This window comes from Bos indicus, chromosome 19 (assembly GCF_029378745.1).
Source record: "Bos indicus isolate NIAB-ARS_2022 breed Sahiwal x Tharparkar chromosome 19, NIAB-ARS_B.indTharparkar_mat_pri_1.0, whole genome shotgun sequence".
Lineage (NCBI taxonomy): Eukaryota > Metazoa > Chordata > Mammalia > Artiodactyla > Bovidae > Bos > Bos indicus.
In genome coordinates, this window is record NC_091778.1 from 50,321,083 (window position 1) to 50,343,902 (window position 22,820).

General features: G+C 37.7%; 1 protein-coding gene across 16 annotated transcripts in view; it reads right to left on the bottom strand.

Annotated features, from left to right (window-relative positions):
- Positions 1-22,820, bottom strand: part of BPTF (bromodomain PHD finger transcription factor) — a 133,336-nt gene that overhangs the window by 42,596 nt on the left and 67,920 nt on the right. For 11 of the 16 annotated variants that reach the window (XM_070773816.1, XM_070773814.1, XM_070773809.1 and 8 more), the window contains 8 exons: positions 21,501-21,689; positions 17,819-18,006; positions 15,965-16,320; positions 14,692-14,823; positions 6,546-6,675; positions 5,996-6,134; positions 4,076-4,255; positions 716-3,026 (listed from right to left, as the gene is read on the bottom strand). In XM_070773816.1, the coding sequence (XP_070629917.1) occupies positions 716-3,026; positions 4,076-4,255; positions 5,996-6,134; positions 6,546-6,675; positions 14,692-14,823; positions 15,965-16,320; positions 17,819-18,006; positions 21,501-21,689 (3,625 nt within the window). The remainder of the gene's footprint in view (positions 1-715; positions 3,027-4,075; positions 4,256-5,995; positions 6,135-6,545; positions 6,676-14,691; positions 14,824-15,964; positions 16,321-17,818; positions 18,007-21,500; positions 21,690-22,820) is intronic. The other 5 variants (XM_070773819.1, XM_070773817.1, XM_070773822.1 and 2 more) reach the window with 2 other exon arrangements.

Here is a 22,820-nt window from a genome sequence, read left to right on the forward strand (position 1 = left end):
TGAAAAAAGATAACGAATTTCTAAGCTCCTTCCCCAATTTAAAACTACATGATTTTACAACTGCCAACTCTTTGTACTTATGACTCATCCTCAAAGCTTAATGCCCAGAAAATTTTAAATTAAGACTATTTCTGGGTTTAAAAAAATTCTCTAAGGAATCTCGGATTACCTTTCCTCACAAAAATAACAGAGAACTCCAAAACAAATGTTTACATTGCAAATAAGTTACATTCAGGAAGATTTCTACATTATGATGAACCTTGTGTGAGTCATAGGCATGTCTCCTATGTCTTCTGTTTTTATGAATTATCTGATAGAAATATTCAATAAAACACAAACATTCCAGAAGGTTGATGAGTATCTAATTCTGTGATTATTTCATTCCCAAAGCAAACACATGGCAATATCTGGAAGGTTAGACCACAAAAACAACTATGTTTGACACATTTCTTGTGTCTTATGAAAAGTGAAGTTGAGTTTCATTTTAAAAGATTCCCTTACATTTTCAGTCTTTAAACATTTTTTTTTCCCTAAGCAAGCTTTAGTACCTACCAGCTGGCCGAGTTAAAAACTCTGTATCTTATTTCCATTACTAACATGCCCATTAAATATATATTTCCCTGTTTTGTTTCTATTATCTCATAAATGAGATATTCTTATTAGACAATTTTTCTAAAACTTTCTCCCTCCCTCAAATGCATTTGAAAGTACATACCTCCAAGTGATACCAAAGGTTGGTCTAGGAGAAGGATATGGCCATATATCCAAGGCAGGTTTTGCATTGTAATTAAAGTAAGGGACTTCTCGGATTCCTCCTTTTCTGGCCAATTTTTTTAGGTCATCATTGGGCAAAACAAATATGCTCTTCTTGCTGCTCTTGGTGATAAACTTTCTGTACGATGGCAGAGCTGTACCTGAACGAGTCTTTTTGGGTCTTGAAAACTTCATGAGTTTCACTTTGTCTCTTGTGGAATATTCTTTGCTCACGGTCATAGATGTTACCAGAGTGCCTCCTGCGGTGGTCAGCGAGTCTGTCACTGTTGTGGTGACCACAGTTTTGCTCTGCTCCTTCACAGAGATGATGTCCACGTCACTGCCTGCAGAGGGCGTGGAAAGCTTGGTTACTGTTGTAGTGGTGGTCGTGACAGTGGACTTGGCACAATTTTCCGTGGAAGAGACCACAGTCTGCTTATCGCCCTTTGCTACCTTAATTACGGTTTTTGATTCTGTGGCCACTGTGGACGTCATGGTGGTGACTTCTGTGATGACCGTTTTTCTTTTAGGTTCTCCATTGACATTTTCATCTTTGTTGGTGGGCAGGCCATTTTCATCAATAAAATCATTACTGAGGTTAGATTCCTCTCCAGAAGTAACAGGGGACGAAGTAACTTTCTTAACTTTGGAGATGTCAATTTCCATATCTTCTACCTGATTGGATGAACTGCCTTCTGGACAAGACGGCAGAGGCATGGCGGCCTGGGCACTCTCAGACTCTTTGGTTGATGGCAGTGTCTCCAGGCTATCATGGTAGTCACCTTCAGCATCCGAAGACCTCAGTAAACATGATTTTGTTTCCAAGTTGTTTTTTTCATTAAAATCTTCCATGATGACATCACCATTCATGAATGGCTTTACAGTAGATTCTTTAACAGTCAAAGGCTTGATATCATTTTCAGGAATAATTTTATTTATATTATTAACCTTTGGTTCAATGTCACCACTTCCTATTTTACTCTCAGAGATGTCTCTCAAGCATTCACCTTTCAAATATACTTTAGCTTTATTATCTTTTCCATTTATTTGAAAGGTACTTGCTTTCTGTCCTTTCTTTTCAGACTCTCGGTTTTCATTATTCTTTTTATCAGTGACACTTTTCAGACTGTTTTGATCGATACATTTATTAAGTGGTCTATCCTCTAGTTTCTGATCTTGACTTGGCTTTCTACCATTTGCGTCATTTACCTTACTCTGCAGCCTGTCATCACAGCTTCCAGTAGTCTTATCTGAAACAAATTCACGTTTCAGTGGTTCAAAGCCTTCACTACCTTGTTCTTGAGTTATTAACTGTTCAGAAATACTTTCATTGCTATTTTGAACAATCATATCTTCTTCACTGCTGTCCTGAACAGACATAGTATCAGAACTATTTTCCAAAGTGCTATTGTATTCAGAGTCACATCCCAGTTTTCCTTCAAAGTCTACTGCTTTTGACAGAGACGGGATATCTCTATCATCAGTACTTTTAGGTACTGATGGAAGCAAAGGGCTCTGGGAGGGACACACAGTGGTGTCATTATCTTCCTGTATGAATGGTTTTCTGTTCTTATAGATCAAAGTGCCAATTTCATCTGCGCTAGCTAGTTTAGGGTCATCAATGAGAAAATCAGTTCCTTTTGTTTTCATCTTTCTGGGCTCCTGGCCTTCACTGGCAGGGTCAGAGAGACCCTCGTCCATGTCATTTCGAACAGAATTTTGTTTTTGACAGTGTGTGTCTGCACTCTGAATGGAGACATCCTCTAACATTTGATCTTTTGAATAAAGTTTGTTTGCTGTATGATCAGGGTCAGTGATTCCAAGAATTGAGGAATCACTCTGTGAACATCCCCGAGTTGAGTCTTCGGATTTATCGTTACTTGTGTTAGAGCTCTGTTCTTGTGTAAGCAAGTCACTCTGACATCCTTCTTTTACTTTCGTTATGACTGGTGACTCAGACAGACTTTTCACAGAACTTGTAGGGGTCTTTCCCGAACCTTTAATCCCACCCTCCAACTTCATTTTTTCGTGGCGTTGTTTTTCTTCCAGTGTAAACTGTTTAATTCTCCTTTCCAGAAGTCCATCTAGTTTGGATGATTTGATTTTCTTTTTATAACTAGTCCTTAGATGAAAACCCTCACTGACATTGACCACATCTACTTGAGAGCTTTCCTGACAATTTACATGGGACTCTGTTTTCACATCATCATCTATTTCCATCGGTTCTTCTTTAAAGGATTTATCATTGTCAGAATCTAAAACTTCTTTTACATCTGTGAAACAAAGACATTGATATAAATGTAGTTTTTAGCCTGAAATGTGGAATTCATGATAATATTTTTATTTTAAAAAAATACCAGTTTTTCTTACTTTTATTCAAAATCTTAACTATAAATAGCTATATATTTAAAAGTTCCTGATGTGATTAAAGTAGGTCAATGGACAGGGCTAAACTTTATAAAAGGTTAAAAACCACATACATACCAAATATTTAAATATTCTGATTCTCAATATCTAAAAATGATGGAATGTCACAATAAAAAATTAGTACATGATATCTATTGCATACACCAGTACCTTCACGTAAGATTTCATTTATTTTAGGCTTATAAAACATCTTAAGGCTTATGCATTATCTAACTCCTTTAGTTTTTAAAAAACAACTGTTCACAAAAGACAAGTTCCTCAAAAGGCTGAACACAGAGTTTTCTTTGATTCAGCAATTCCATCCCTACATATTTACCCAAGAGAAATGAAGACATTTGTTCACATAAGAACTTCTATACAAATGTTCTTATTACCATTATTCTTAACAGCCAAAAAGACAGACGTTCATCAACTGATGAATGGATAAACAAAACATGACGTATTCATACACTAGAATATTACGTGTAAATAAAAAGGAATGAACTATTGATATTAATATACGCCACAACATGGAAGAACTCTGAAAATATGCAAAGTGAAAGAAGCCAGACACAAAGGAGCACATACTACCTGATTCCATTTATACGGAATGTCCAACACAGGCAAATCCATAAAGACAGAAAGCAGATTGGGATTTAGGGAAGATAAGAGGACCAACTGCTAGTGGATATGAGGTTTCTGTCTGGGGTGATGAGAATGCTCTAAATTGAGCGTGGTGACTGCTGAACAACTCTGTGAACTGTACACTCTAAGTGGATGAAGTATATGGCATATGAACCATGTTTCAATAATGCTGTTATAGAAAAGAAACAAAGCAGTACCTTTCCTGCTGTGCCAACTAGATCCAGTGCTTTCTTATCACCCCCAGGTGCCCTCCACACTTGACTCTCCTTACCTTGATCCTTCTTCTCAGTAACCTTTGAAATGTCCATTTCACTTTGGTCTGCTCCTTTTGCAGCATCAGAGTCTTTTACCTCGCCTTTCTCAGAATCAGGCTCTGTTTTTATCTTTTTTGGGCTTCGTGGACTTTTCCTTCTATCCGATTCATCCATATTTTCATCCATGTTATTTTTAACTAAAAAGAACCAAGTACATAGTAATTACAAGTATGTCAAATGTTAGCAATTTACTTTAATACACCTACTTTAGTGGAAATTATGAAGTATATTCCAGCAATTTATACCTTATTTTTAATTCACAAAACGAAAATCGAATATACTACATACTTTCTCACATGCTGAGCTGACTTAAACCATAGAAGTAAAGACTACACTTGAGACGCACGTCAGGAATCTTCACATAGGACACTATTTCGCTCTCTTCACTGACCCCAGAAAGTCTGCGTCGGTGGTTTCTAACATAGTTTGTATTACAGAACCATATTAGAACTGGATAAAGCTATGATTCCCTATCTAGGGAAAAAGTACATACAGAAGCTTTTGTTAATAAATTTCAATGGATTCTTAGATAGAATTGAAGTTTATCTATGGACTCCCAGGTTAAGAATATTTAAGTCTGTGTCACTGAAAAGAGAAAAAAACAAATGCAAAGTGTGGCCTTGTTTGGATCTGATTTACTACAAGTTTTTTCCCCTGCTGACAACTGATTAGGGAGGAAAAGACTCAAAAGATGCTCCAAGACCAACACGGCACCTGCTGGCTGGATAAAGGCCCAGCATTAAGACAATAGAAAACCCCATGCTAAGGAAATTGGATACAAAATAAATTTGCAAAAGCCTAAATGTTTTGTATATCAATAATCTGGATTTTACTACATAGGACAAAGCAGGTCAGACACAATTAAAAGCTCTCCATAATTCTAACTGCTACACAGTAACTAGAGCAATGAAATGAGAATAAAAAATTAATCTTTTGGAATTTATTATAATGGACATTTAGCTCGAATATAATCAGATAAGTAAGTGAATACTTAATATTTCTATTTAGCAAATAGTTATTGAGCATCTACTAAAGGTAGTTCAATGACAACTTTAATAGTTTCAAAAATCTACCAGTCTAGGTTTCACAAGAACCATTCACAAGTAAGCCAAATCAGTTAGCTAAGCGTGTACTTATTTGGCCTACAACACAGGTTTCCCGAACAAAAATCGTACCACACCATAAATCAGCAAATTATACTGCAGAGTGAACAGATCTGCTTTTGAAAATCACTTAGATAACAAAGGAGACTTGACAAGGTAGAGTGCAGAAAGGGGAACGGAAGCCAGGAGACACAGGTTTTAGCCAGGATTCGATTACTCTTCATCTGTGTGAGCGTCAGTACGTCCCTTAACATCTTCATGAAATAATTTGTTCATGTAACATGAGTTTCAAAATACATGGTCTCCTAAAAGGACAGTTTACCTCTAGAGTTCTGTGATTCTAAATTCTGAAGTCATCAGCCAATGGCATAAACTGAATTAATATCTCCTTTACGTGACAGTGTTATGGAAGCCTCTACTGCTTTCTTTCTGGTTTGGTTCTATGTTACAATGCTGAAGTCACCAGATATTTGATTCCTCAAGAAGTTAAGTAGTATTGAATTTAAGATTTTAGAAAGACAATTAAGTAGCTGAGGTCTTCTTTCTTTCAACAAGTTCTATTCTCTCACCTTTTTAAGCTAGAATCCTAAGTATCAAAATCCTGTGAATAAAGGTAATTTTAAAAATGAGAGCTTGTTAAACTACATTAGTAATTTTACACATTCTAGAAAGAATTTCAGAAAAACTTTTATCCAAAATATTGTCAATATACTACAAATTTGTAAGAATGTGGATCAGAAAAAATTACGCAGGAAAACAGCTTCAGTTACTTACCTCCTTCTACTGACTTTCTGTAATGCACATTGGTATTGCCTGGCAATTTAGGAACAAACCTATAAACATGAGTTTTACTAATCCAGCTCCAACCACCGTATCCTGTTACTCGGTATTCCTCTCCTTTTTGTTTCCAAACCTGGTGTAAATAAAAACATGCTGATTAAACAAGAATGAAAATGTTTTATAAAGCACATGTGGTTTTACATATTTTTACCAAATAAAATCAACAGTCAGGCAAATTAATCTGCCAATTTTATTTTCACCCAGAATCAAAGATTTCTGAAGAAACTTAAATATTCCTGTCTGATACAAAAAAATGTAAAAAACAATTTTACATTTTATAACAATTTCTACAAATTGGTCTGATGACTCACATATATTTTACTAATAAAAACCTATGCTTATAAAATTGCTAGATTTACTTCATTCAAACTATGTTAATTAAGAGTGTATCAAAAGTAAAATAAAATTACTAAGTATTCAAAGTCACAGAATCAAAGTCTCAGAAATGGCTAACACTTTTAAATAACATCATACTAAAAATTACCTGATGTTTAACTGGAAATGTGTATTTTACCCATGTAGCTTGTTGCATTGTTTCTTCCTCTTCTTGTTTTTTCTCCTTTTTTTTGACTTTCTCCTTTTCTTCTCTTTCAATTGATGTCATTCTATGTAACCTAAGAATGTATGAATAGAAAGACAGAGTTACATTTAAAAAGTAAAAAGATAAAAATACAGTACTGAAGATTAAGACGGTAAAAGCAAAGAATGACTAACTGCAATTCCACAACCGGAAAACTGAAAAGTCACAAACATAAGCAGATATACAATTATGTAACAGTAGAAAATCAAACAGTACAAAAAGGCAAAAATAAAACTTGCTGTCCTTCCCATATGCCTCTCCATAAGAAATGACTCATTTATAATTTATTTCATGCATATACCAACATTATAATCACACAAAGGATGTTATATTATAAATACAATTACACAGTTTTTAATCAATGGAAAACTGCATAGATCTTTCCAAACCCTAAGATACATTATCTTCTTGCCTCCCCCAAAAAAAGATCAACAAGCCCCAAAACTTTTATCAACCAATATTTCTATTTAGCATTTGGGGCTGTAGCGCCTTCACAGGGTCCACGAACATAGAATTTAGGCTTCCTACTAGCAGAGAGACAGGGACCCTGCTTTTGGGTGACTGGAAGGGTTGGGCAGGAAGGACCACATTAATCAGGCAATAATCATTAGGCGTACAGCATAGACCATGCTCTTTTTTTCAGGCAGGAAATCAGATACCACTGCACCTATCTGTAAGGAGATGGGTGAGTCTGTGGTGAGGTTTTAAGTTGATTACACTAGATTTCTGTGAATGGGAGTATTTTCCATAAAAAAGAACATTAACCAAAATCTACAAAGGAGCTCCTGTCTCTAAAAGCCCTACTGGTAGAAGAACTGCTTTTATCATACCCTACCCAGAAGTAGATAATTTCAAATGCACAGCTATATGGAAAGAAGAAAGAGCTCTTTTGTTAACTGGGGGAGCGGTAGGTGCTACAAAGATGTAAGAGGGGATTTAATTATTTTTTTATTTCTCCATCCTTCCACCAAAATCCTTCTATCTCCACTTTGAAACAAGTTTCATGTCCCTATAACTACAGGACCCTAGAATCTGTTAACTGCACACAACTAGTATAGCAAAGGTTCTTCATTCTCTCACAAATGACAGGAGAAGAGGAAAGGGAGGAAATTCTCACCAGGGACTAACTTAGTCTCAAATACCATAGATTTGCAGCCACTCCTGGAACCAGGGAGTGGGGCAAGCTCTGTAGGCACAGCTTGGTGGAAAACCAGACAGCCTCAGCTTTCCAGACTACAGGAGTGACTGAGCCACAAGCAACAGCATTTCTCAACAGGGATTTTGTGGGCTCAGCTTTAAACTCCTATGAAAGGCCAGGTATGGCACAGTGACTGAGCCATCTTCACAGATGGTGGCCAGAAAGGAAGCACTGTCTGGGGAGAACACCAGTGCACTGACACTCTGGGAACACACAGCTAAGCCTGGCACTCAGCCTGTGGTCTTGGTGTTCATGGGAGGAACAGGTCCATCTTCATCACCAAAGACAAACGCTTTTCTTTGCTGGGGATGCCAGGCCAGTGAGGTAGTATTGTAGCTAACCTACTATTTCCCTCTACCAGAGCAGTTTCTATTGTTCTCAACACCTCTGAGACAATCCTTATGGGAAAAAGCAGCAAGAAAGGTGAGCTATGAAGGGGTTCACTTCTGCGTGGTTGGGCAGAAATCCTGGCTACTGCTGGCAGCCTGGTGGCCCCAGGAATCAAACCCCTGGAGGCTGGTAGTCTGAGCCTCCACAGGCTGCTCCACACTGGGGGGCACACTGGGCACAGGGGCTTCCTCCATACGTCCGCGGTTCACAGAGACCCCGGGCCACCAAGTGCGGAATGAGCCTCACTCTATTCCCCATGTCCATGGGGCTTTGCTGCGTCTGTCTTCCTATTTCTTAGTAAACATGTTTCCCACTGGTAGGATGGCTGAGTCCAAAGAGTATTGTATTTAAAATGCTGACAGTGCCCAATTGCTCTGCAGAATTACACACTTCACGTCGCCATCAACTCTAGTCACCCTGCTTTCCCATACCTTCACTCAAGTCAGTACCAAATTTCTAATTAGCCCAACGGAGACAGAAGAAATACTGTCCCATTGTTTTTTATTTACATTTAATTATGAGAGAAGTAACCCCCTTTTTTTTTAAATGTCTACTAGCCTTTCACATTTATTTTGCTGCCAAATGCCTGTTCAAATCCTATGTCTTGTCGGTTATGGATATTTCATTTATAAAAAAGGTCTTTTTCATTTTAAAGGAAAGTTTCCATTTGTGGTGCAAATATTTTTCCTCAATGTCTCAGCTGTCTTTTGAGTTTGATTATATTATTTTTCCACTGAGAATTTTAAATACATATATCCACTTTACTCATCTATGGCATCTGGGTTTTGTATCTGTTTGAAAAGAAAGTATCACAACAAAAATATAAATTAATCCATGCTCTCTTTTTAAGCTTTCTGTTACTGTTTTTAACAGTATGTTGTTTTTCTTTTTAATCCTCATTTGTCTGATGAATGTTTTTGCTGAAGCAGGAATTTGGATGATATTTTCCCCACACACACCCTCCTTCCTTGTCTGACAGGAAAAGTTATCACAGTAGATTTCCATGTGTGTTTCGGTTTATTTTTGGATTCTCTGTTTGATTCCATTGCTCTACTTTTTCTCTAGGACAAAGTATTTTGACTATTGTAGCTTCAAAACACATTCTAAATATCTAATCCTTTTTCTGTAACACCTGTTTTCCTTTTCTTACACATTAAGTTTTCTAGAGGAAATACTAGTATCATTTTGGTCAAGTCTCCCTTACCCTCCAAACGGAAAACTATTCACATTGCAAATGAAAATTAATTTTGATAGATTAAATTAGCATAATTAGTATACTGCATGGAAGCATATGATGTTTCTTTCCATTTACTCAAATTATATCCTTTATATCTTTTCTTTCTGGTGGGGGAGGCGCTGAGGGGAGGGGGTGCTGCCACCGTGTGGCATGTGGATCCCAGTTCCCCAACCAGGGACTGAACCCACCATGGAAGTGTGAAGTCCTAACTGCTGGACTGCTGAGGAAGTCCCAAGGTAGCCTTTATATATATATATATATATATAAATGATTTCTTCACATGCCCTGAATTAAATTTATTCCTGGTTTGAGGTATTGTGTTATTGCTGGATATTTTCTTCATTATAATCTTTAAAAACACGGAAACTGTAACCAGGTTAAGAAACATACCCTTGTCAACAACGACTACATCCTAAGCTACAATGTCCCACCCCAGGCAGGCATTATGCTGACTTCTGTGCTGTGCTATCATTTCCTTGTTTTTCTTCATAGTTTCACAAGCACCTACATGTGTGTCCTGAAAACCCAGTAGCAAGAATAAAACCAGCTGCATGAGCAAGAGCAATGTTGTCATTATTAAAAAAAGCACCCCAGGAAAAAATAATCTTGTCTCCAGGTCACACTTCACAAGTTAAGAGCTTCTTGTGGTGCAATCACAGGGTGGGGCCATCAGCAAGGGCTAGAAGACGCTCCACACTCAGGGAACCCGGCAGGACCGGGTGTAAACAGCTGCACTGCCCAGAAAGCAGACTGCTCTGCACTTGCTGCTTCCGTGCCTTTCAAGAGTTCTGTAGTGTGACTGGTGAAAATTCTCCGTTCTCCCCCACTGACTTGGGATCTGCGTTTCTTGGTTAGGGTACCCCTTGTTCACCTGCAATACTGCTTCCACAGCTACACGGCACTGCATTCTCTGTGGTTTCCCTTGTCCCTATTGGTTTATGCTTTGAAAAAAAATCCCTTTGCCATAGCTATGGTGGAGTTCAGTAGGCAACAAAACTAAATGGACTTTTTAATTTGTTATTTTAACTCAGAACTCTCACTGTATTTTTCTCATGGTTACTATTCGTATATATAAATCCTATTGTAGAGTATAGGGGCCACCTTATTTAATTTTCATATTGTTTTACAGTTTTTCAGTCAATTAGGTATATAATTAAACCAACTTAAATAACTATCCCTACATTTACCTATATGTTTTACTTCTCTTGGCAAACTGCATTAACTAATACTTTTAGGAAAAGTTAACAGTAACAGTGGGGATTCTCTTGTTTTGTTCCACCTAAATGTTAATGGGAAAACTTCAAGAGTTCCATAAAAAAAAATGATGGTTTGGTTTGAAATGTATCTTTACAACCAAACAGGGTGGGTGGGGGTAATTACTCATCTATCTCTAGTTACTTGAGTATTTTTTAATACTTAACACAAGAATTAATAATGAACTCATATCTTCTTAATAAACAAATACCCTCCTGACATCTAAAGAGAAAATCAAAGTTTTCCCTGACTTCTTAAGATAACATGGTATTAATAATCTCCTAAAAACAGACAAACATTCCATGCCTACAGGAAGTCAATTTTGTCATGATTTATTATTCTTTTAATTTACTCCTGAGTATATTTCCTAATGCTTTAAGATTTCCTGCATATACTTCTATTTGCTATTAATTATTAATCAATGGTAAATATTAATAAATGAGACAGGATCTTACTTTTCCATTTAACTATTTGCCTATTTATCAAGTTATAATACCGACAGAACTGATGCACAAGATTTCCTTTTTTCCATATGGAACAATTTAAATAGAATTTACCTGTTTACCTAAAATTTGAAAAACTTTCTTATGAAATCATCTGGTCCTGCCCAAATCCTTACTCTGATAGGCACAGTGATATCCTTCAAACTGAACCAGAAATTCTTTTCGTGCCTAAAAGCATGGCCTCTGCCCTACGTCCAATGGCTGAGACCTGTGGAACTCCTCCTTCTCAACCCTTTTCCCACCCAAAACAAGGCGTTCAACAGGATGCTTTCTCTACAGATGTAGGAAGCCTGAGTGCTATGTCAGTGGACTCTGAAGGTTTGAAATCACCAGTATCAGTGACAGAGAATCAGAAATGTTCTTGATATTGGTTATTTGTCCTTTGACCTCTCCCTTTTTTTTTATTCGTGATAATCTCATAAAGATTAGTAAACTGTAATAGTATCTAAGTTATTTTTAATCCTAGGAAGAATTTAAGTCCATTCCATTTGTATAAGCTTATATCAGGAGCAGCAGTTACATTCAAAATAGGAGGGAGAAAGGAGAGAGGGAAAAAAGTATCTGTAAGATTACAGGTTGGCGGGGGAGGAGTGGGGAAGACTACAAAAAACTTACAGCGACCTTTGACAGATAAAAAATATTTAGCAGGCATACTTACTTTTCTTTAAAATTTTTCATTATAAGGTAAAACACAGCTGTAAAAAGCAACACAAAATATATATTTTTAAAAGTATAGCATTATATCTTTGGAGTGGGCTCAAAGGGGCAGGGAAGGCAGGAGGAGTCTTTAGTTCAGTCCGTGGTGTCTCTCTGCGACCCCATGGACTGGAGCACACCAGGCTTCCCTGTCCATCACCAACTCCCGGAGATTGCTCAAACTCAGGTCCATCGAGTCGGTGATGCCATCCAACCAACTCATCCTCTGTCATCCCCTTCTCCTCCCGCCTTCAATCCTTCCCAGCATCAGGGTCTTTTCCAATGAGTCAGTTCTTCACATTAGGTGGCCAAAGTATTGGAGCTCCAGCTTCAGCATCAGTCCATCAATGAATATTCAGGACTAATTTCCTTTAGGATGGACGGGTTGGATCGCCTTGCAGTCCAGGAGACTCTTCAAGAGTCTTCTCCAACACCACAGTTGAAAAGTATCAATTCTTTGTACTCAGCTTTCTTTATAGTTCAACTCTCACATCCATACATGACTACTGGAAAAATCACACCTTTGACTAGACGGACCTTTGTTGGCAAAATAATGTCTCTGCTTTTTAATATGCTATCTAGGTTGGTTATAACTTTTCCTCTAAGGATCAAGCGTCTTTTAATTTCATGGCTGCAGTCACCATCTGCAGTGATTTTGGAGCCAAGAAAATAAAGTCTGTCACTGTTTCCCATCTATTTGCCATGAAGTGATGGGACCAGAGGCCATGATCTTAGTTTTCTGAATGCTGAGTTTTAAACCAACTTTTTAACTGTCCTCTCTCACTTTCATTAAGAGGCTCTTCAGTTCTTCCTCGCTTTCTGCTATAAGGGTGGTATCATCTGCATATCTGAGATTATTGATATCTCTCCCAGCAATCTTGATTCCAGCTTGTGCTTCATCCAGCCTAGCATTTCTCATGATGTACTCTGTATATAAGTTAAATAAGCAGGGTGACAATATAGCCTTGACGTACTCCTTTCTCGATCTGGAACCAGTCTGTTGTTCCATGTCTAGTTCTAACTGTTGCTTCCTGACTTGCATACAGACTTCTCAGGAGGCAGGTAAGGTGGTCTGGTATTCCCATCTCTTGAGGAATTTTCCACAGTCTGTTGTGATCCACACAGTCAAAGGCTTTGGCATAGTCAATAAAACAGAAATAGATGTTTTTCTGGAACTCTCTTGCTTTTTCCATGATCCAGCGGATGTTGGCAATTTGATCTCTGGTTCCTCTGCCTTTTCTAAAACCAGCTTGAACACCTGGAAGTTCACAGTTTACGTATTGCTGAAGCCTGGCTTGGAGAATTTTGAGCATTACTTTGCTAGCGTGTGAGATGAGTGCAACTGTGCGGTAGTTTGAGCATTCTTTGGCATTGCCTTTCTTTGGGATTGGAATGAAAACTGACCTTTTCCAATGCTGTGGCCACTGCTGAGTTTTCCAGATTTGCTGGCATACTGAGTGCAGCACTTTCACAGCATCATCTTTCAGGATTTAAAATAGCTCAACTGGAATTTCATCACCTCCACTAGCTTTGTTCGTAGTGAGGCTTCCTAAGGCCCACGTGACTTCACATTCCAGTATGTCTGGCTCTAGGTGAGTGATCACACCATCATGGTTATCTGAGACATTAAGATCTCTTTTGTATAGTTCTTCTGTGTATTCTTGCCACCTCTTCTTAATATCTTCTGCTTCTGTTAAATCCATACCATTTCTGTACTTTATTGTGCCCATCTTTGCATGAAATGTTCCCTTGGTATCCCTAATTTTCTTGAAGAGATCTCTAGTCTTTCCCATTCTATTGTTTTCCTCTATTTCTTTGCACTGATCCATGAGGAAGGCTTTCTTATCTCTCCTTGCTATTCTTTGGAACTCTGCATTCAAATGGGTATATCTTTCCTTTTCTCCTTTGCCTTTCACTTCTCTTCTTCTCACAGCTATTTGTAAGGCCTCCTTAGACAGCCATTTTGCCCTTGTGCATTTCTTTTTCTTTGGGATGGTCTTGATTAGTGCCTCCTGTACAATGTCACGAACCTCCATCCATAGTTCTTCAGAAGCAGTCTTACTTATCACATTAAATAATAATTTATGGTTTTCACTGTAAGCTTATATTATTTTTATAATAAGAACTTTTAAAAATTAAAGTTACAAAATAAATCCATTCGAGCTGCAAAGTAGAGTTACGTCACAATAGTTATCCTTTTTGTTAACCAGGTGCTAAAGTCACGTAACTCTTGGACTACTTAGGAGCTACATTATGTTGGGCCAAATACTCGTTTCTAAATATATCAGATCTCCAGCACATTCCAGAATAAATATTCAAAAAACATGAGCACTCTTCCTATTCAATAAAAGTGCTTTCACTTGATGTTGCTTTTTTAGTTTCTTTTTTGTTTTGGCCGTGCCTTACAGCATGCAGGATCTTAATTCCCTGCAGGGGAAGCACAGTCTTAAACCACTGGCCCACCAGTAAAGTCCCTAAAGATGTTTTTTTTACTTTAGAAAATATTTTTCATTTGTATATACCTGATCTCTTCTGATCTTCATTACAATCCTATATCATAAATAAGAACTAATATTCATTCAGGGTTATACCTTAGAGAGGAGAAAAATGAGGTCAAGGTTGTTCAGTCACTCAGTTGTGTTCGACTCTTTGCGGTCAAGATTAGTTAAATCTTTAATATGGCTTTTTAAAGACACTGACTTTCATTATTAATAGACTAATACTCCAAAAGGGAGTATAACACATTATTCATAAGGCTCAGGATTCACTTACCTGGTGTGTCCTAAAGATTCCCGCCATATCGGCAGCATCACAACGGGCTTAACTGCACACTCCAAAATAGCTAAAGCCAATGCAAATTCTCTGGGTTTGCTACACATCTGAACAGCCTTGATCCAATTTGCCCTATATTTCAGAAGTGGGGGAAAAAAGGAAAAAACAAAATTCCATCTTGTTGATCTTTAAATTAAAAGCACCAGAGTTGTAATTTATGACAACTTTACCTTATAAGGCATGTCAAAGTGTTAGTCGCTCACTCATGTCCAAGTCTTTGTGACCCCATGGACTGTAGCCTTCCAGGCTCCTTTGTCCATGGGCTTATCCAGGGGAGCCCCTGGTGGCTCAGCCGGTAAACAATCTGCCTGCAATGCAGGAGACTTGGGTTCAATCCCTGGTTGGGAAGATCCTCTGGAGAAGGGAGTGACTAACCACTCCAGTATTTTCGCCTGGGAAATCCCATGACAGAGGAGACTGGCAGACTACAGTCCATGGGGCCACAGAGAGTCAGACATGACTGAGTGACTAAGCATATATATGAGGCGTATGTCTCTAGGCTAATCAAGTACAAAACACACTACTACTGGAGTTTCTACCTCACAGAATCACAGATTTTGAACACTGGAGGAATCTCAGAGGCCAGTTAGTCCTCCGAATCCTTACACTTTCTATGATGTCCCAACTTTGTTGGGACTCCATTTGGTTCCAGGAATAAAGACTGCTTTCCAGAAATCTTCCAAATGTCAGTGTTGGTTCATTAACTTTATATTTTAAATTAATCAATTAATTAATCAATTTATTGGTCATACCACACGGTATGCAGGATAGATCCCTGACCAGGGACTGAACCCATGCCCTTAGAAGCATGGAGTCTTAACCAGTGGACTGCCAGGGAAGTCTCGGTTCAGTAACTACAGAAGTACACTCATATTCCTAACATCCTCAGTGTTTTGCTGACTAAACTGATGTCATTCAATTCACTAATACTGACAGCTTAGGGATTTCCCTAGTGGCCCAGCAGCCAAGGCTCTACGCTCGCAATCCAAGGGGCCTGAGTTCCATCCCTGGTCAGGGAACTAGACCCTACATGCCAGGACTAAAGATGCTGCATGCTGCAGTAAAGACCTGGAGCAGCCAAATTTTTTAATATTTATTTAAAATTTTAATATAAACATATTTTTAAATGACAGTTTAAAGTGTGCAACTGCAATAATCATTTTATAAATACTTACTATATTCACAGCAATAAACAAACCTTAGTTTCCTTTACCTGTGCGAAGCCCAATTGGGATGAAGAAAGGAGGAAGGGATATTGTTTTCCAACTGGGTGATAGTCAGTCTCAGGGTAGATATAGTAAGAACTTTGGACCCATGGACAGAACCATTCCATTTGAACTCTCCAGCTGGAGTCAGGCAGAATTTATGTGCAAGATGTCTTCTCTTATCATGGTCTTCTCTGTGCTGATGCTTATTCAAAGCAAATGAATTGGTGGAGTACTGATTGTGGTAGACGCGATACTTCCCCTCTTGACCCAACTTGAAATAATTGTTGATGTTTCCCTTCATGACCACTTCCTTTTTGGTGCTCAACCGTGAAATTTCTCCTTGAGAGTTAACTACCAGTACCTGGCCAAGAAAATAAAAAAAGACTCCATTATTTGTGTCAAATGTATAATAAATCTGATCAATTGTCTTTCAACAGTTTTTAATTTATCATTCAAAGTAAGTTAAAATACATCTTATGACTGCACTTTTGAAGTTAAAAGCTCAGTTATAAGCGAAAGCTAATTATTTATCATTAACCAACCAAGATGTGCCTGCAAAAAGAAAAAAAATTAAGCTTTATTAAAGTGCCTGTTATATGTTGGACATTAGTAAGTGCTTTTATATATCTCAAATATACACCTGAAATCCAATGTGTGATATATAAATCATTCAACAGTCATTATCTCAAGCTTACAATACACAGGGGTTCGGCTTAAGCATGAGGGCATTACAGGTACTATTCCCCTCCAAAGTACACTCCTAAAAATGTATTTTATTCTGTTCCTTTTATCATTCCAGCTTTAGATAAGAGCCCATAGATATATGAAAACAGTGTTTCAAATAGTTGATTCCAATCCTTTAGTGGCCTGTGAAATCAATAGTGGGCCTTATCCAGCTTTAAAAAAAATGAACTATAATACAATAGACTAGAAAAGAAAATACTAGAGTGCTTCCCACACATTAAGGTAAAATACTATTTCAGGAAACTTTTAAATATATGTACTAGGTTGCTAAGGGCTTCCCCAGTGGCTCGGCAGTAAAGAACCTACCCACAATGCAGGAGACACAGGTTCAATCCCTAAAGGAGGAGGAAATGGCAACCCACTCTAGTATTCTTTCCAGAACAAACCCACTGACAGAGGGGCCTGGTGGGCTACAGTCCGTGGTGTCGTAAAGAGCTGGACACAACTGAGCACGTACGTGCACACTGGGCTATGAAAAATGTCCTACTGAGGGTCAGAGTGAAAAAGTAGCCTGAAAACCTCTGCTTTAAAGCCTTTTCTATGATGTTAAAAACACTGCATATTCTTGCAAATATCTACCCTGCAAATAATTCTCAAATCTGAAAGACACAACTGTGACCCTTATTCAATCACCATGGCTGGCTGGGGGACAGAAATACTGAGTCTTAGCTTCAATTTTTTTATTCAGAATCAGGGTTAAGATGATGTTCTACACACTACTGTCTGCTGTCAAGAGGTCAAGTCCCATCCTTTAGTGGCAGGTTCACCTAAAGTGACTCCAGTCAGATCTGAGCATCAGACCTTTAATAAAGCCCACAAAGAGCCTACCTGTTCCCACATGTGAAAAAGAAGCCTCTATCTCTTTAGAATTGCATACAATAAAACTAACCGTATATAAGAAAGTATACTATCCATGTCCAGCATTTCTAGGCATGGATTGAAACTGGGGTGTACATCTATCATAATATAAACCTAACACTTTTAATCTTCCTACACACTACACTCTCGAAGTCAGGAAAATACAGTTCAAAAGTATATGTCTACAAACATCCTGCTTCTATTTTAAAAATTATTTCACATTCCAGAGATGTTTGTTTTAAACAGAAAGAACACACCTCTTTCCCCTCCTTAAATAATTTATTTGCTTCATGGGCTGCAGCGGCCACCTGTTGGCTCTTCAGCTGACTCAGTTTGCTGTCTGGGTTCCGTAACCTGGTGATAATCCGAGTTGAACCAGATGCTCCTCTTCCTCCTCCAGGAGACTCACTTATTTCCCCATTAGACTTCTCTGATTTGAAATCACCTGTTATCAAACAAAAAGCCCAAAGTAATTGCTAATAGTAAGTAGACTATATGTAACAAGTAATAATACTTTACTAATCCAAATATTCTATCTGGTAGACAACTAAGATCCAGAAAACAAACAGAAAAAGTCCTTGAATACCCAAAGCAAATGGATTAGTTCTTCAAAGTTTTACTCCAAAGAAAGTATGTCAGAACTTCACTGTGAGTCATTATTTTACAGAAAATTCAAATATGCCCGGTCATCTGTTGTAAAGGTCATCTACCAGAAAAGGGGAAGGGCTGCTACAGGTTAACAAGGAACAAACATAACTCGAAATGCAAACTGATAAAATATTGCCTTATATATTCAATGTGGATTTCTGTATTAAAAGGATATAATTAATTTTAGAAAGATTTCCACTGAAAGTCTGTTCAAATACCTAACCTTTTAAAGCTTATAAACATAAAGTGCATGTTCTCCTAAGGAATCTAGGTAATTATTTGTGTTTGCAGACAATGTACATGTGAAAATCAACTGCATTAATTTTTTTTAAATATAGTAAAGGCCTCTCATATTTTCATAACATCAATTTTTTCAAGTGATGGATTTAACTGCCAAGGAGCAACTTCTGCTTTTCCATGAATCTCACTTCAGCTGAAAATTCCTATATATTCTAAAACTATTGCATCACTATCCGATTTCCATTGGCCAGATAGTTAAACAAGACCTCATTTTCCTTTTTCAGTTTTTAAAAACTAAGTGTGGCAATCGCAAATGAAAAACCAAGCAGACAATAATGCCACTGACTAAATCAAGACGCGGTCATGTTGAGCTATAGAGACTACTTCTTGGGACCATCACTGAAGTTCTCCAATAAAGACATTTTAAACCTCACTTAATCAAGCCCAGACTTCCTAAAAGCAGAAAGGGAACAGCGTGGCACTTTTTAAACTGAAGCCACTCAATTTACAGCCAAGGATCCAATAGGCAAGAGTCCATTTGTTGCCACTTGCTAAATTTAGTGCAAATAAGGGCAAGGAGGCAGAAAATTCATCCCTGGGGGAAACACTTGAAGGAACAGAGAAAGGGAACAAGGCTAAGAGTGGAGGTCATTATCTACTACACCCTGCAAAAAGGTGTATTCTCCCTGTTACAAAGGAGGGAATCACAGTGATGCAGCCTGCAGGCAGAGTCCAGAGCTGCTCAACCCTAGTCTCCCTAACTCTTTGTTTAATGATGTCAAGAGGCAGGAGCTATACAGACTTTGCTCACCTGAGGGCTAGGGCTGACAAACTGGGTAAGTGAAGGGGGTTTACTTTCAGGTACCCCGAGCCAAGTTTCTGGGCATTAGGTACGAGCTGGGGGTCCAAGCAATATACAAGGGGTATGACTGCCAGAAAAAACTCCAAACCTGTCAAACAGGATGTATAATTATTCAAACCTACAGCAATTTCCAGCAGGCCATCCCTGACAGGTGGACCTAGGCTGGTAAAGCAGGATTGCCTCCAGCAAGGGGATCTTGCCATGTTCTTCTCACATCTTGTCCATATCCATCCTCCCGGAGAATGTCCCAGAAAATGCCAGCCAGGTTTATCGGAGAATACCGTCCACCATCAGGATAATGAGTGTTACAGGTAGTTAAAACTCATAACCTGGCTCATGGATTGTAAGATCAAGGTAAGCCACGTCCAGATGTAATCAAAATAGTACACACAATACACAGAAATCCTAGATACAATGTTATCAGGTGTAATTTGGGGACAGAAGTTTTTGAAACAATTTTCAGTTGTGGGTGAGACCTTTGCATTATGTTAGGCAGAAGCGCTTCTGAGTTTGGATACACATGCTTGTCCTGAGTTAGGGTGGAACTGTGGATATTCACTGTTTCCTGACTTCACATCTCTCTCTATTTGGAAAACCATTCCTACCCCACTCCAATCATATACTTTTGCTGGAGCCATCAATCATAATACCTTGCCTGCCCTGGCCACAGGGTGGGAACAATATGTCCAATAGGCCACTCAAATTCCTTCCTCAAGCACTTTTGATTTGGAGCAGAAGTAGGGGCCTTGCCTTTGGGTCACAGACCATGGAAACTTATGAATACAAACCGCTGAGGCCATCTTCCCTGCCACTTGGGAAAAGCCTGTCTGTATTAGGAGAGAATGAGGTTAAGACACAAACATATGCAGATCCAAAAAGTTGAGACAGAAAGAGGAAAATGGAAAGAGTTTTGATACCTGGGGGTCCAGTTATGCCTGATGATGGCTTGGACTTCCCAATTACATGAGGTAATTAAATTCCCTTTTCACTTAAGCTAGTTTAAGCTAGTTTGGTCACTTGCAATTGAAAAGGTTTTAATTAAAATAGATTTCCATCTCATACACAAAATTACACACCAGCAGGATTAAAGACAAAGTTATAAAGTATTAGGTGAAATTACTGTAATATATATGTATGTTCCTGGGATAGAGATGGTCTTCCTTACTTAGCAAGACACAAAATCCAGAGAAATCCTAAAGAAAAAGATAGATTTAAATGCATAAAAAAACGTAAAAACTTTCTGTACAAAACAAGCAATGCCTATTTAAGTATAGAGGTAAAATAAAAAATTAATACCCAAAATACATAAAGCGTTCCTAAAACTCATTGGGGAATATCAAAAGTCAAGAGGAAAAAGTGAGCAAAAGACATGAATAAGCAATTCACAGAAAGTTCAGCAAACACATGAAAAGAAATTCAACCACATTAGTAAGCAGAGATATGCAAATTTTTTCATGAAATACCACTGGCCAAAATGCAAAAGGTGAAAATGTGAAGAAATACATATATATGTAAATTATTAGTATACATTTCTTTTAATGTACAATTAAGCAATAGCCATCACTATTTTAAAAATGTACCTACCATATGATCCAGCAATTCCACTTACTGTACCTACACTGCCAGAAATACTTACATAAGTAGACAAAGATACATGTTGAGGATGTTAAAAAGCACCACTAGTTGTAATAAGGAAAAAACTGTTAACAGCCTAGATGTCCATTAATAGAGAAACAGTAAATGAATTATGGTTCATCTGTACTGTGGCATATCACGCAGCAGTTAAAAAGAATAAATTCAATTTATTACATGAAAAGAACCCCTACATGTATTACTGAGTGAAAAAAGCAAGATGCAGACAATACGTGCAGAATGATTCCGTTTATATATTTTTTAAAAAAAGTGTTTTTTCTAAGCATACATACATAAATGTAACTACACGGAGAAAGATACAATTCCAATTAATGGTGGTTACCTTTGGGGAGAGGGTGTGAAATAGATGAATTTTTTTCCTATATGTTTGTTTTTTAAAAACAAAAGCACTGAGTCCAAGTGTTACTTATGCTTTAAAAAAAAAAAAAAAAAAGAAAGAAAATCCAAATCTTCCCACCCCCATCAAACTTGTATTTTAAAAAATTAAAAATTAAAAAAAAAAAAAGTTCCTTTCGCTGTATGAAGTGTATCCTTACCTATCTCTTCTTGAATAGAGACAGGTGTATGGGACTCTCTTTCTCCATTTTCAGGGTCATCGGCTGCCTTGGCAGGCTCGCTCTGGGAAGAGCTTAGCTCACTGCTGCTGTTACTGTGCTCCAGGTTAGGCTGGATGGAGGCAGTGGTGGCACTAGGGTTACTGCTGTCACATGTCTTGTTAGGTTCTTCTAGAAAAATAGAATATCTGATTTTTAAATTGGAAATCACATCAAAAATAACTAATTGTCAGAAAAGACATTTAATTGTTTTAGGGTTGCATTACAAAGCCAGATTTTAAAAAGAAAAAGCTGCTCATGTATGAATAATGCAATGTATGAAAAGAAATTTGTAAATAACACCCTGTGAAGTGTCTTTTAAGTCTCTCAGCATTAACTCAATACACAGTACAAAGACCATCTGTCAGAGTCAAGTGATATAACTATCTCACAGAATTTATGTTATGATGTGCCAGATACTGCAGAAGTAATTTAGTGGAGAAAATCCCTCAAAATCAGAAATTTATATTCTTACTTTTCAAAAAGCCTTCAAACAGTATTCTAAATAGAATTAAACAGGATTACTTATCTCTAAGGTTTTCCTGCCTGAATTCTATATCCCCAAATTTAACTACAAGGTAATGCTTAAGTGATTGTTAATTTTAAGAACCTAACAGTATCAATAAGAGTGTAGTTGCTGAAAGACCAAAATGAACACTACCATGAACTGAAAGCCTTGAACTCAAATGTCGTTTCCTGGTAGTTCAAAAATCTAGAGCCTCCTTGTGTATTTCATTTTGCCACTATTAAGTTAGCTTTTATACCAGTCACCTGAAAGTGATTGACAGTGTATCACAAAGACTATCTGTAATATATTATGAGTTCCTAAACTTCGTCTTGAAGGAAAAAACCAACAACCTGATAGAAAAATGGGAAAACTATATGAACAGTGACAAAAGAAATGAAAATGGCCTTTAAACATGGAAATAGACTCATTTAATTAAAACTAAAAGAAATGCAAAATAAAACTGTATGGAGAAACTACCTCCCAGCTACCAAATGGGCCAAAAATTCAAGTCTCATGCTATGCTCAGGTAGAGAGGCAGGAGCTTAAGAGGTACTGCACACACTGCTGTGGGAGTGGCAAAAGGGTACCAAGTGGATAGAAGGGAATTGACGATACCCAGAAAAATTACAGTTGCAACTACTCTTAACCTAGCAATCCCACGTCTATAAATCTATCCCAAAATTCACGGGCAGAAACACTACACTGCTTATTTGCAGAGGTATTCACTGTAGCACTATAATGGCAAAAGACCAGAA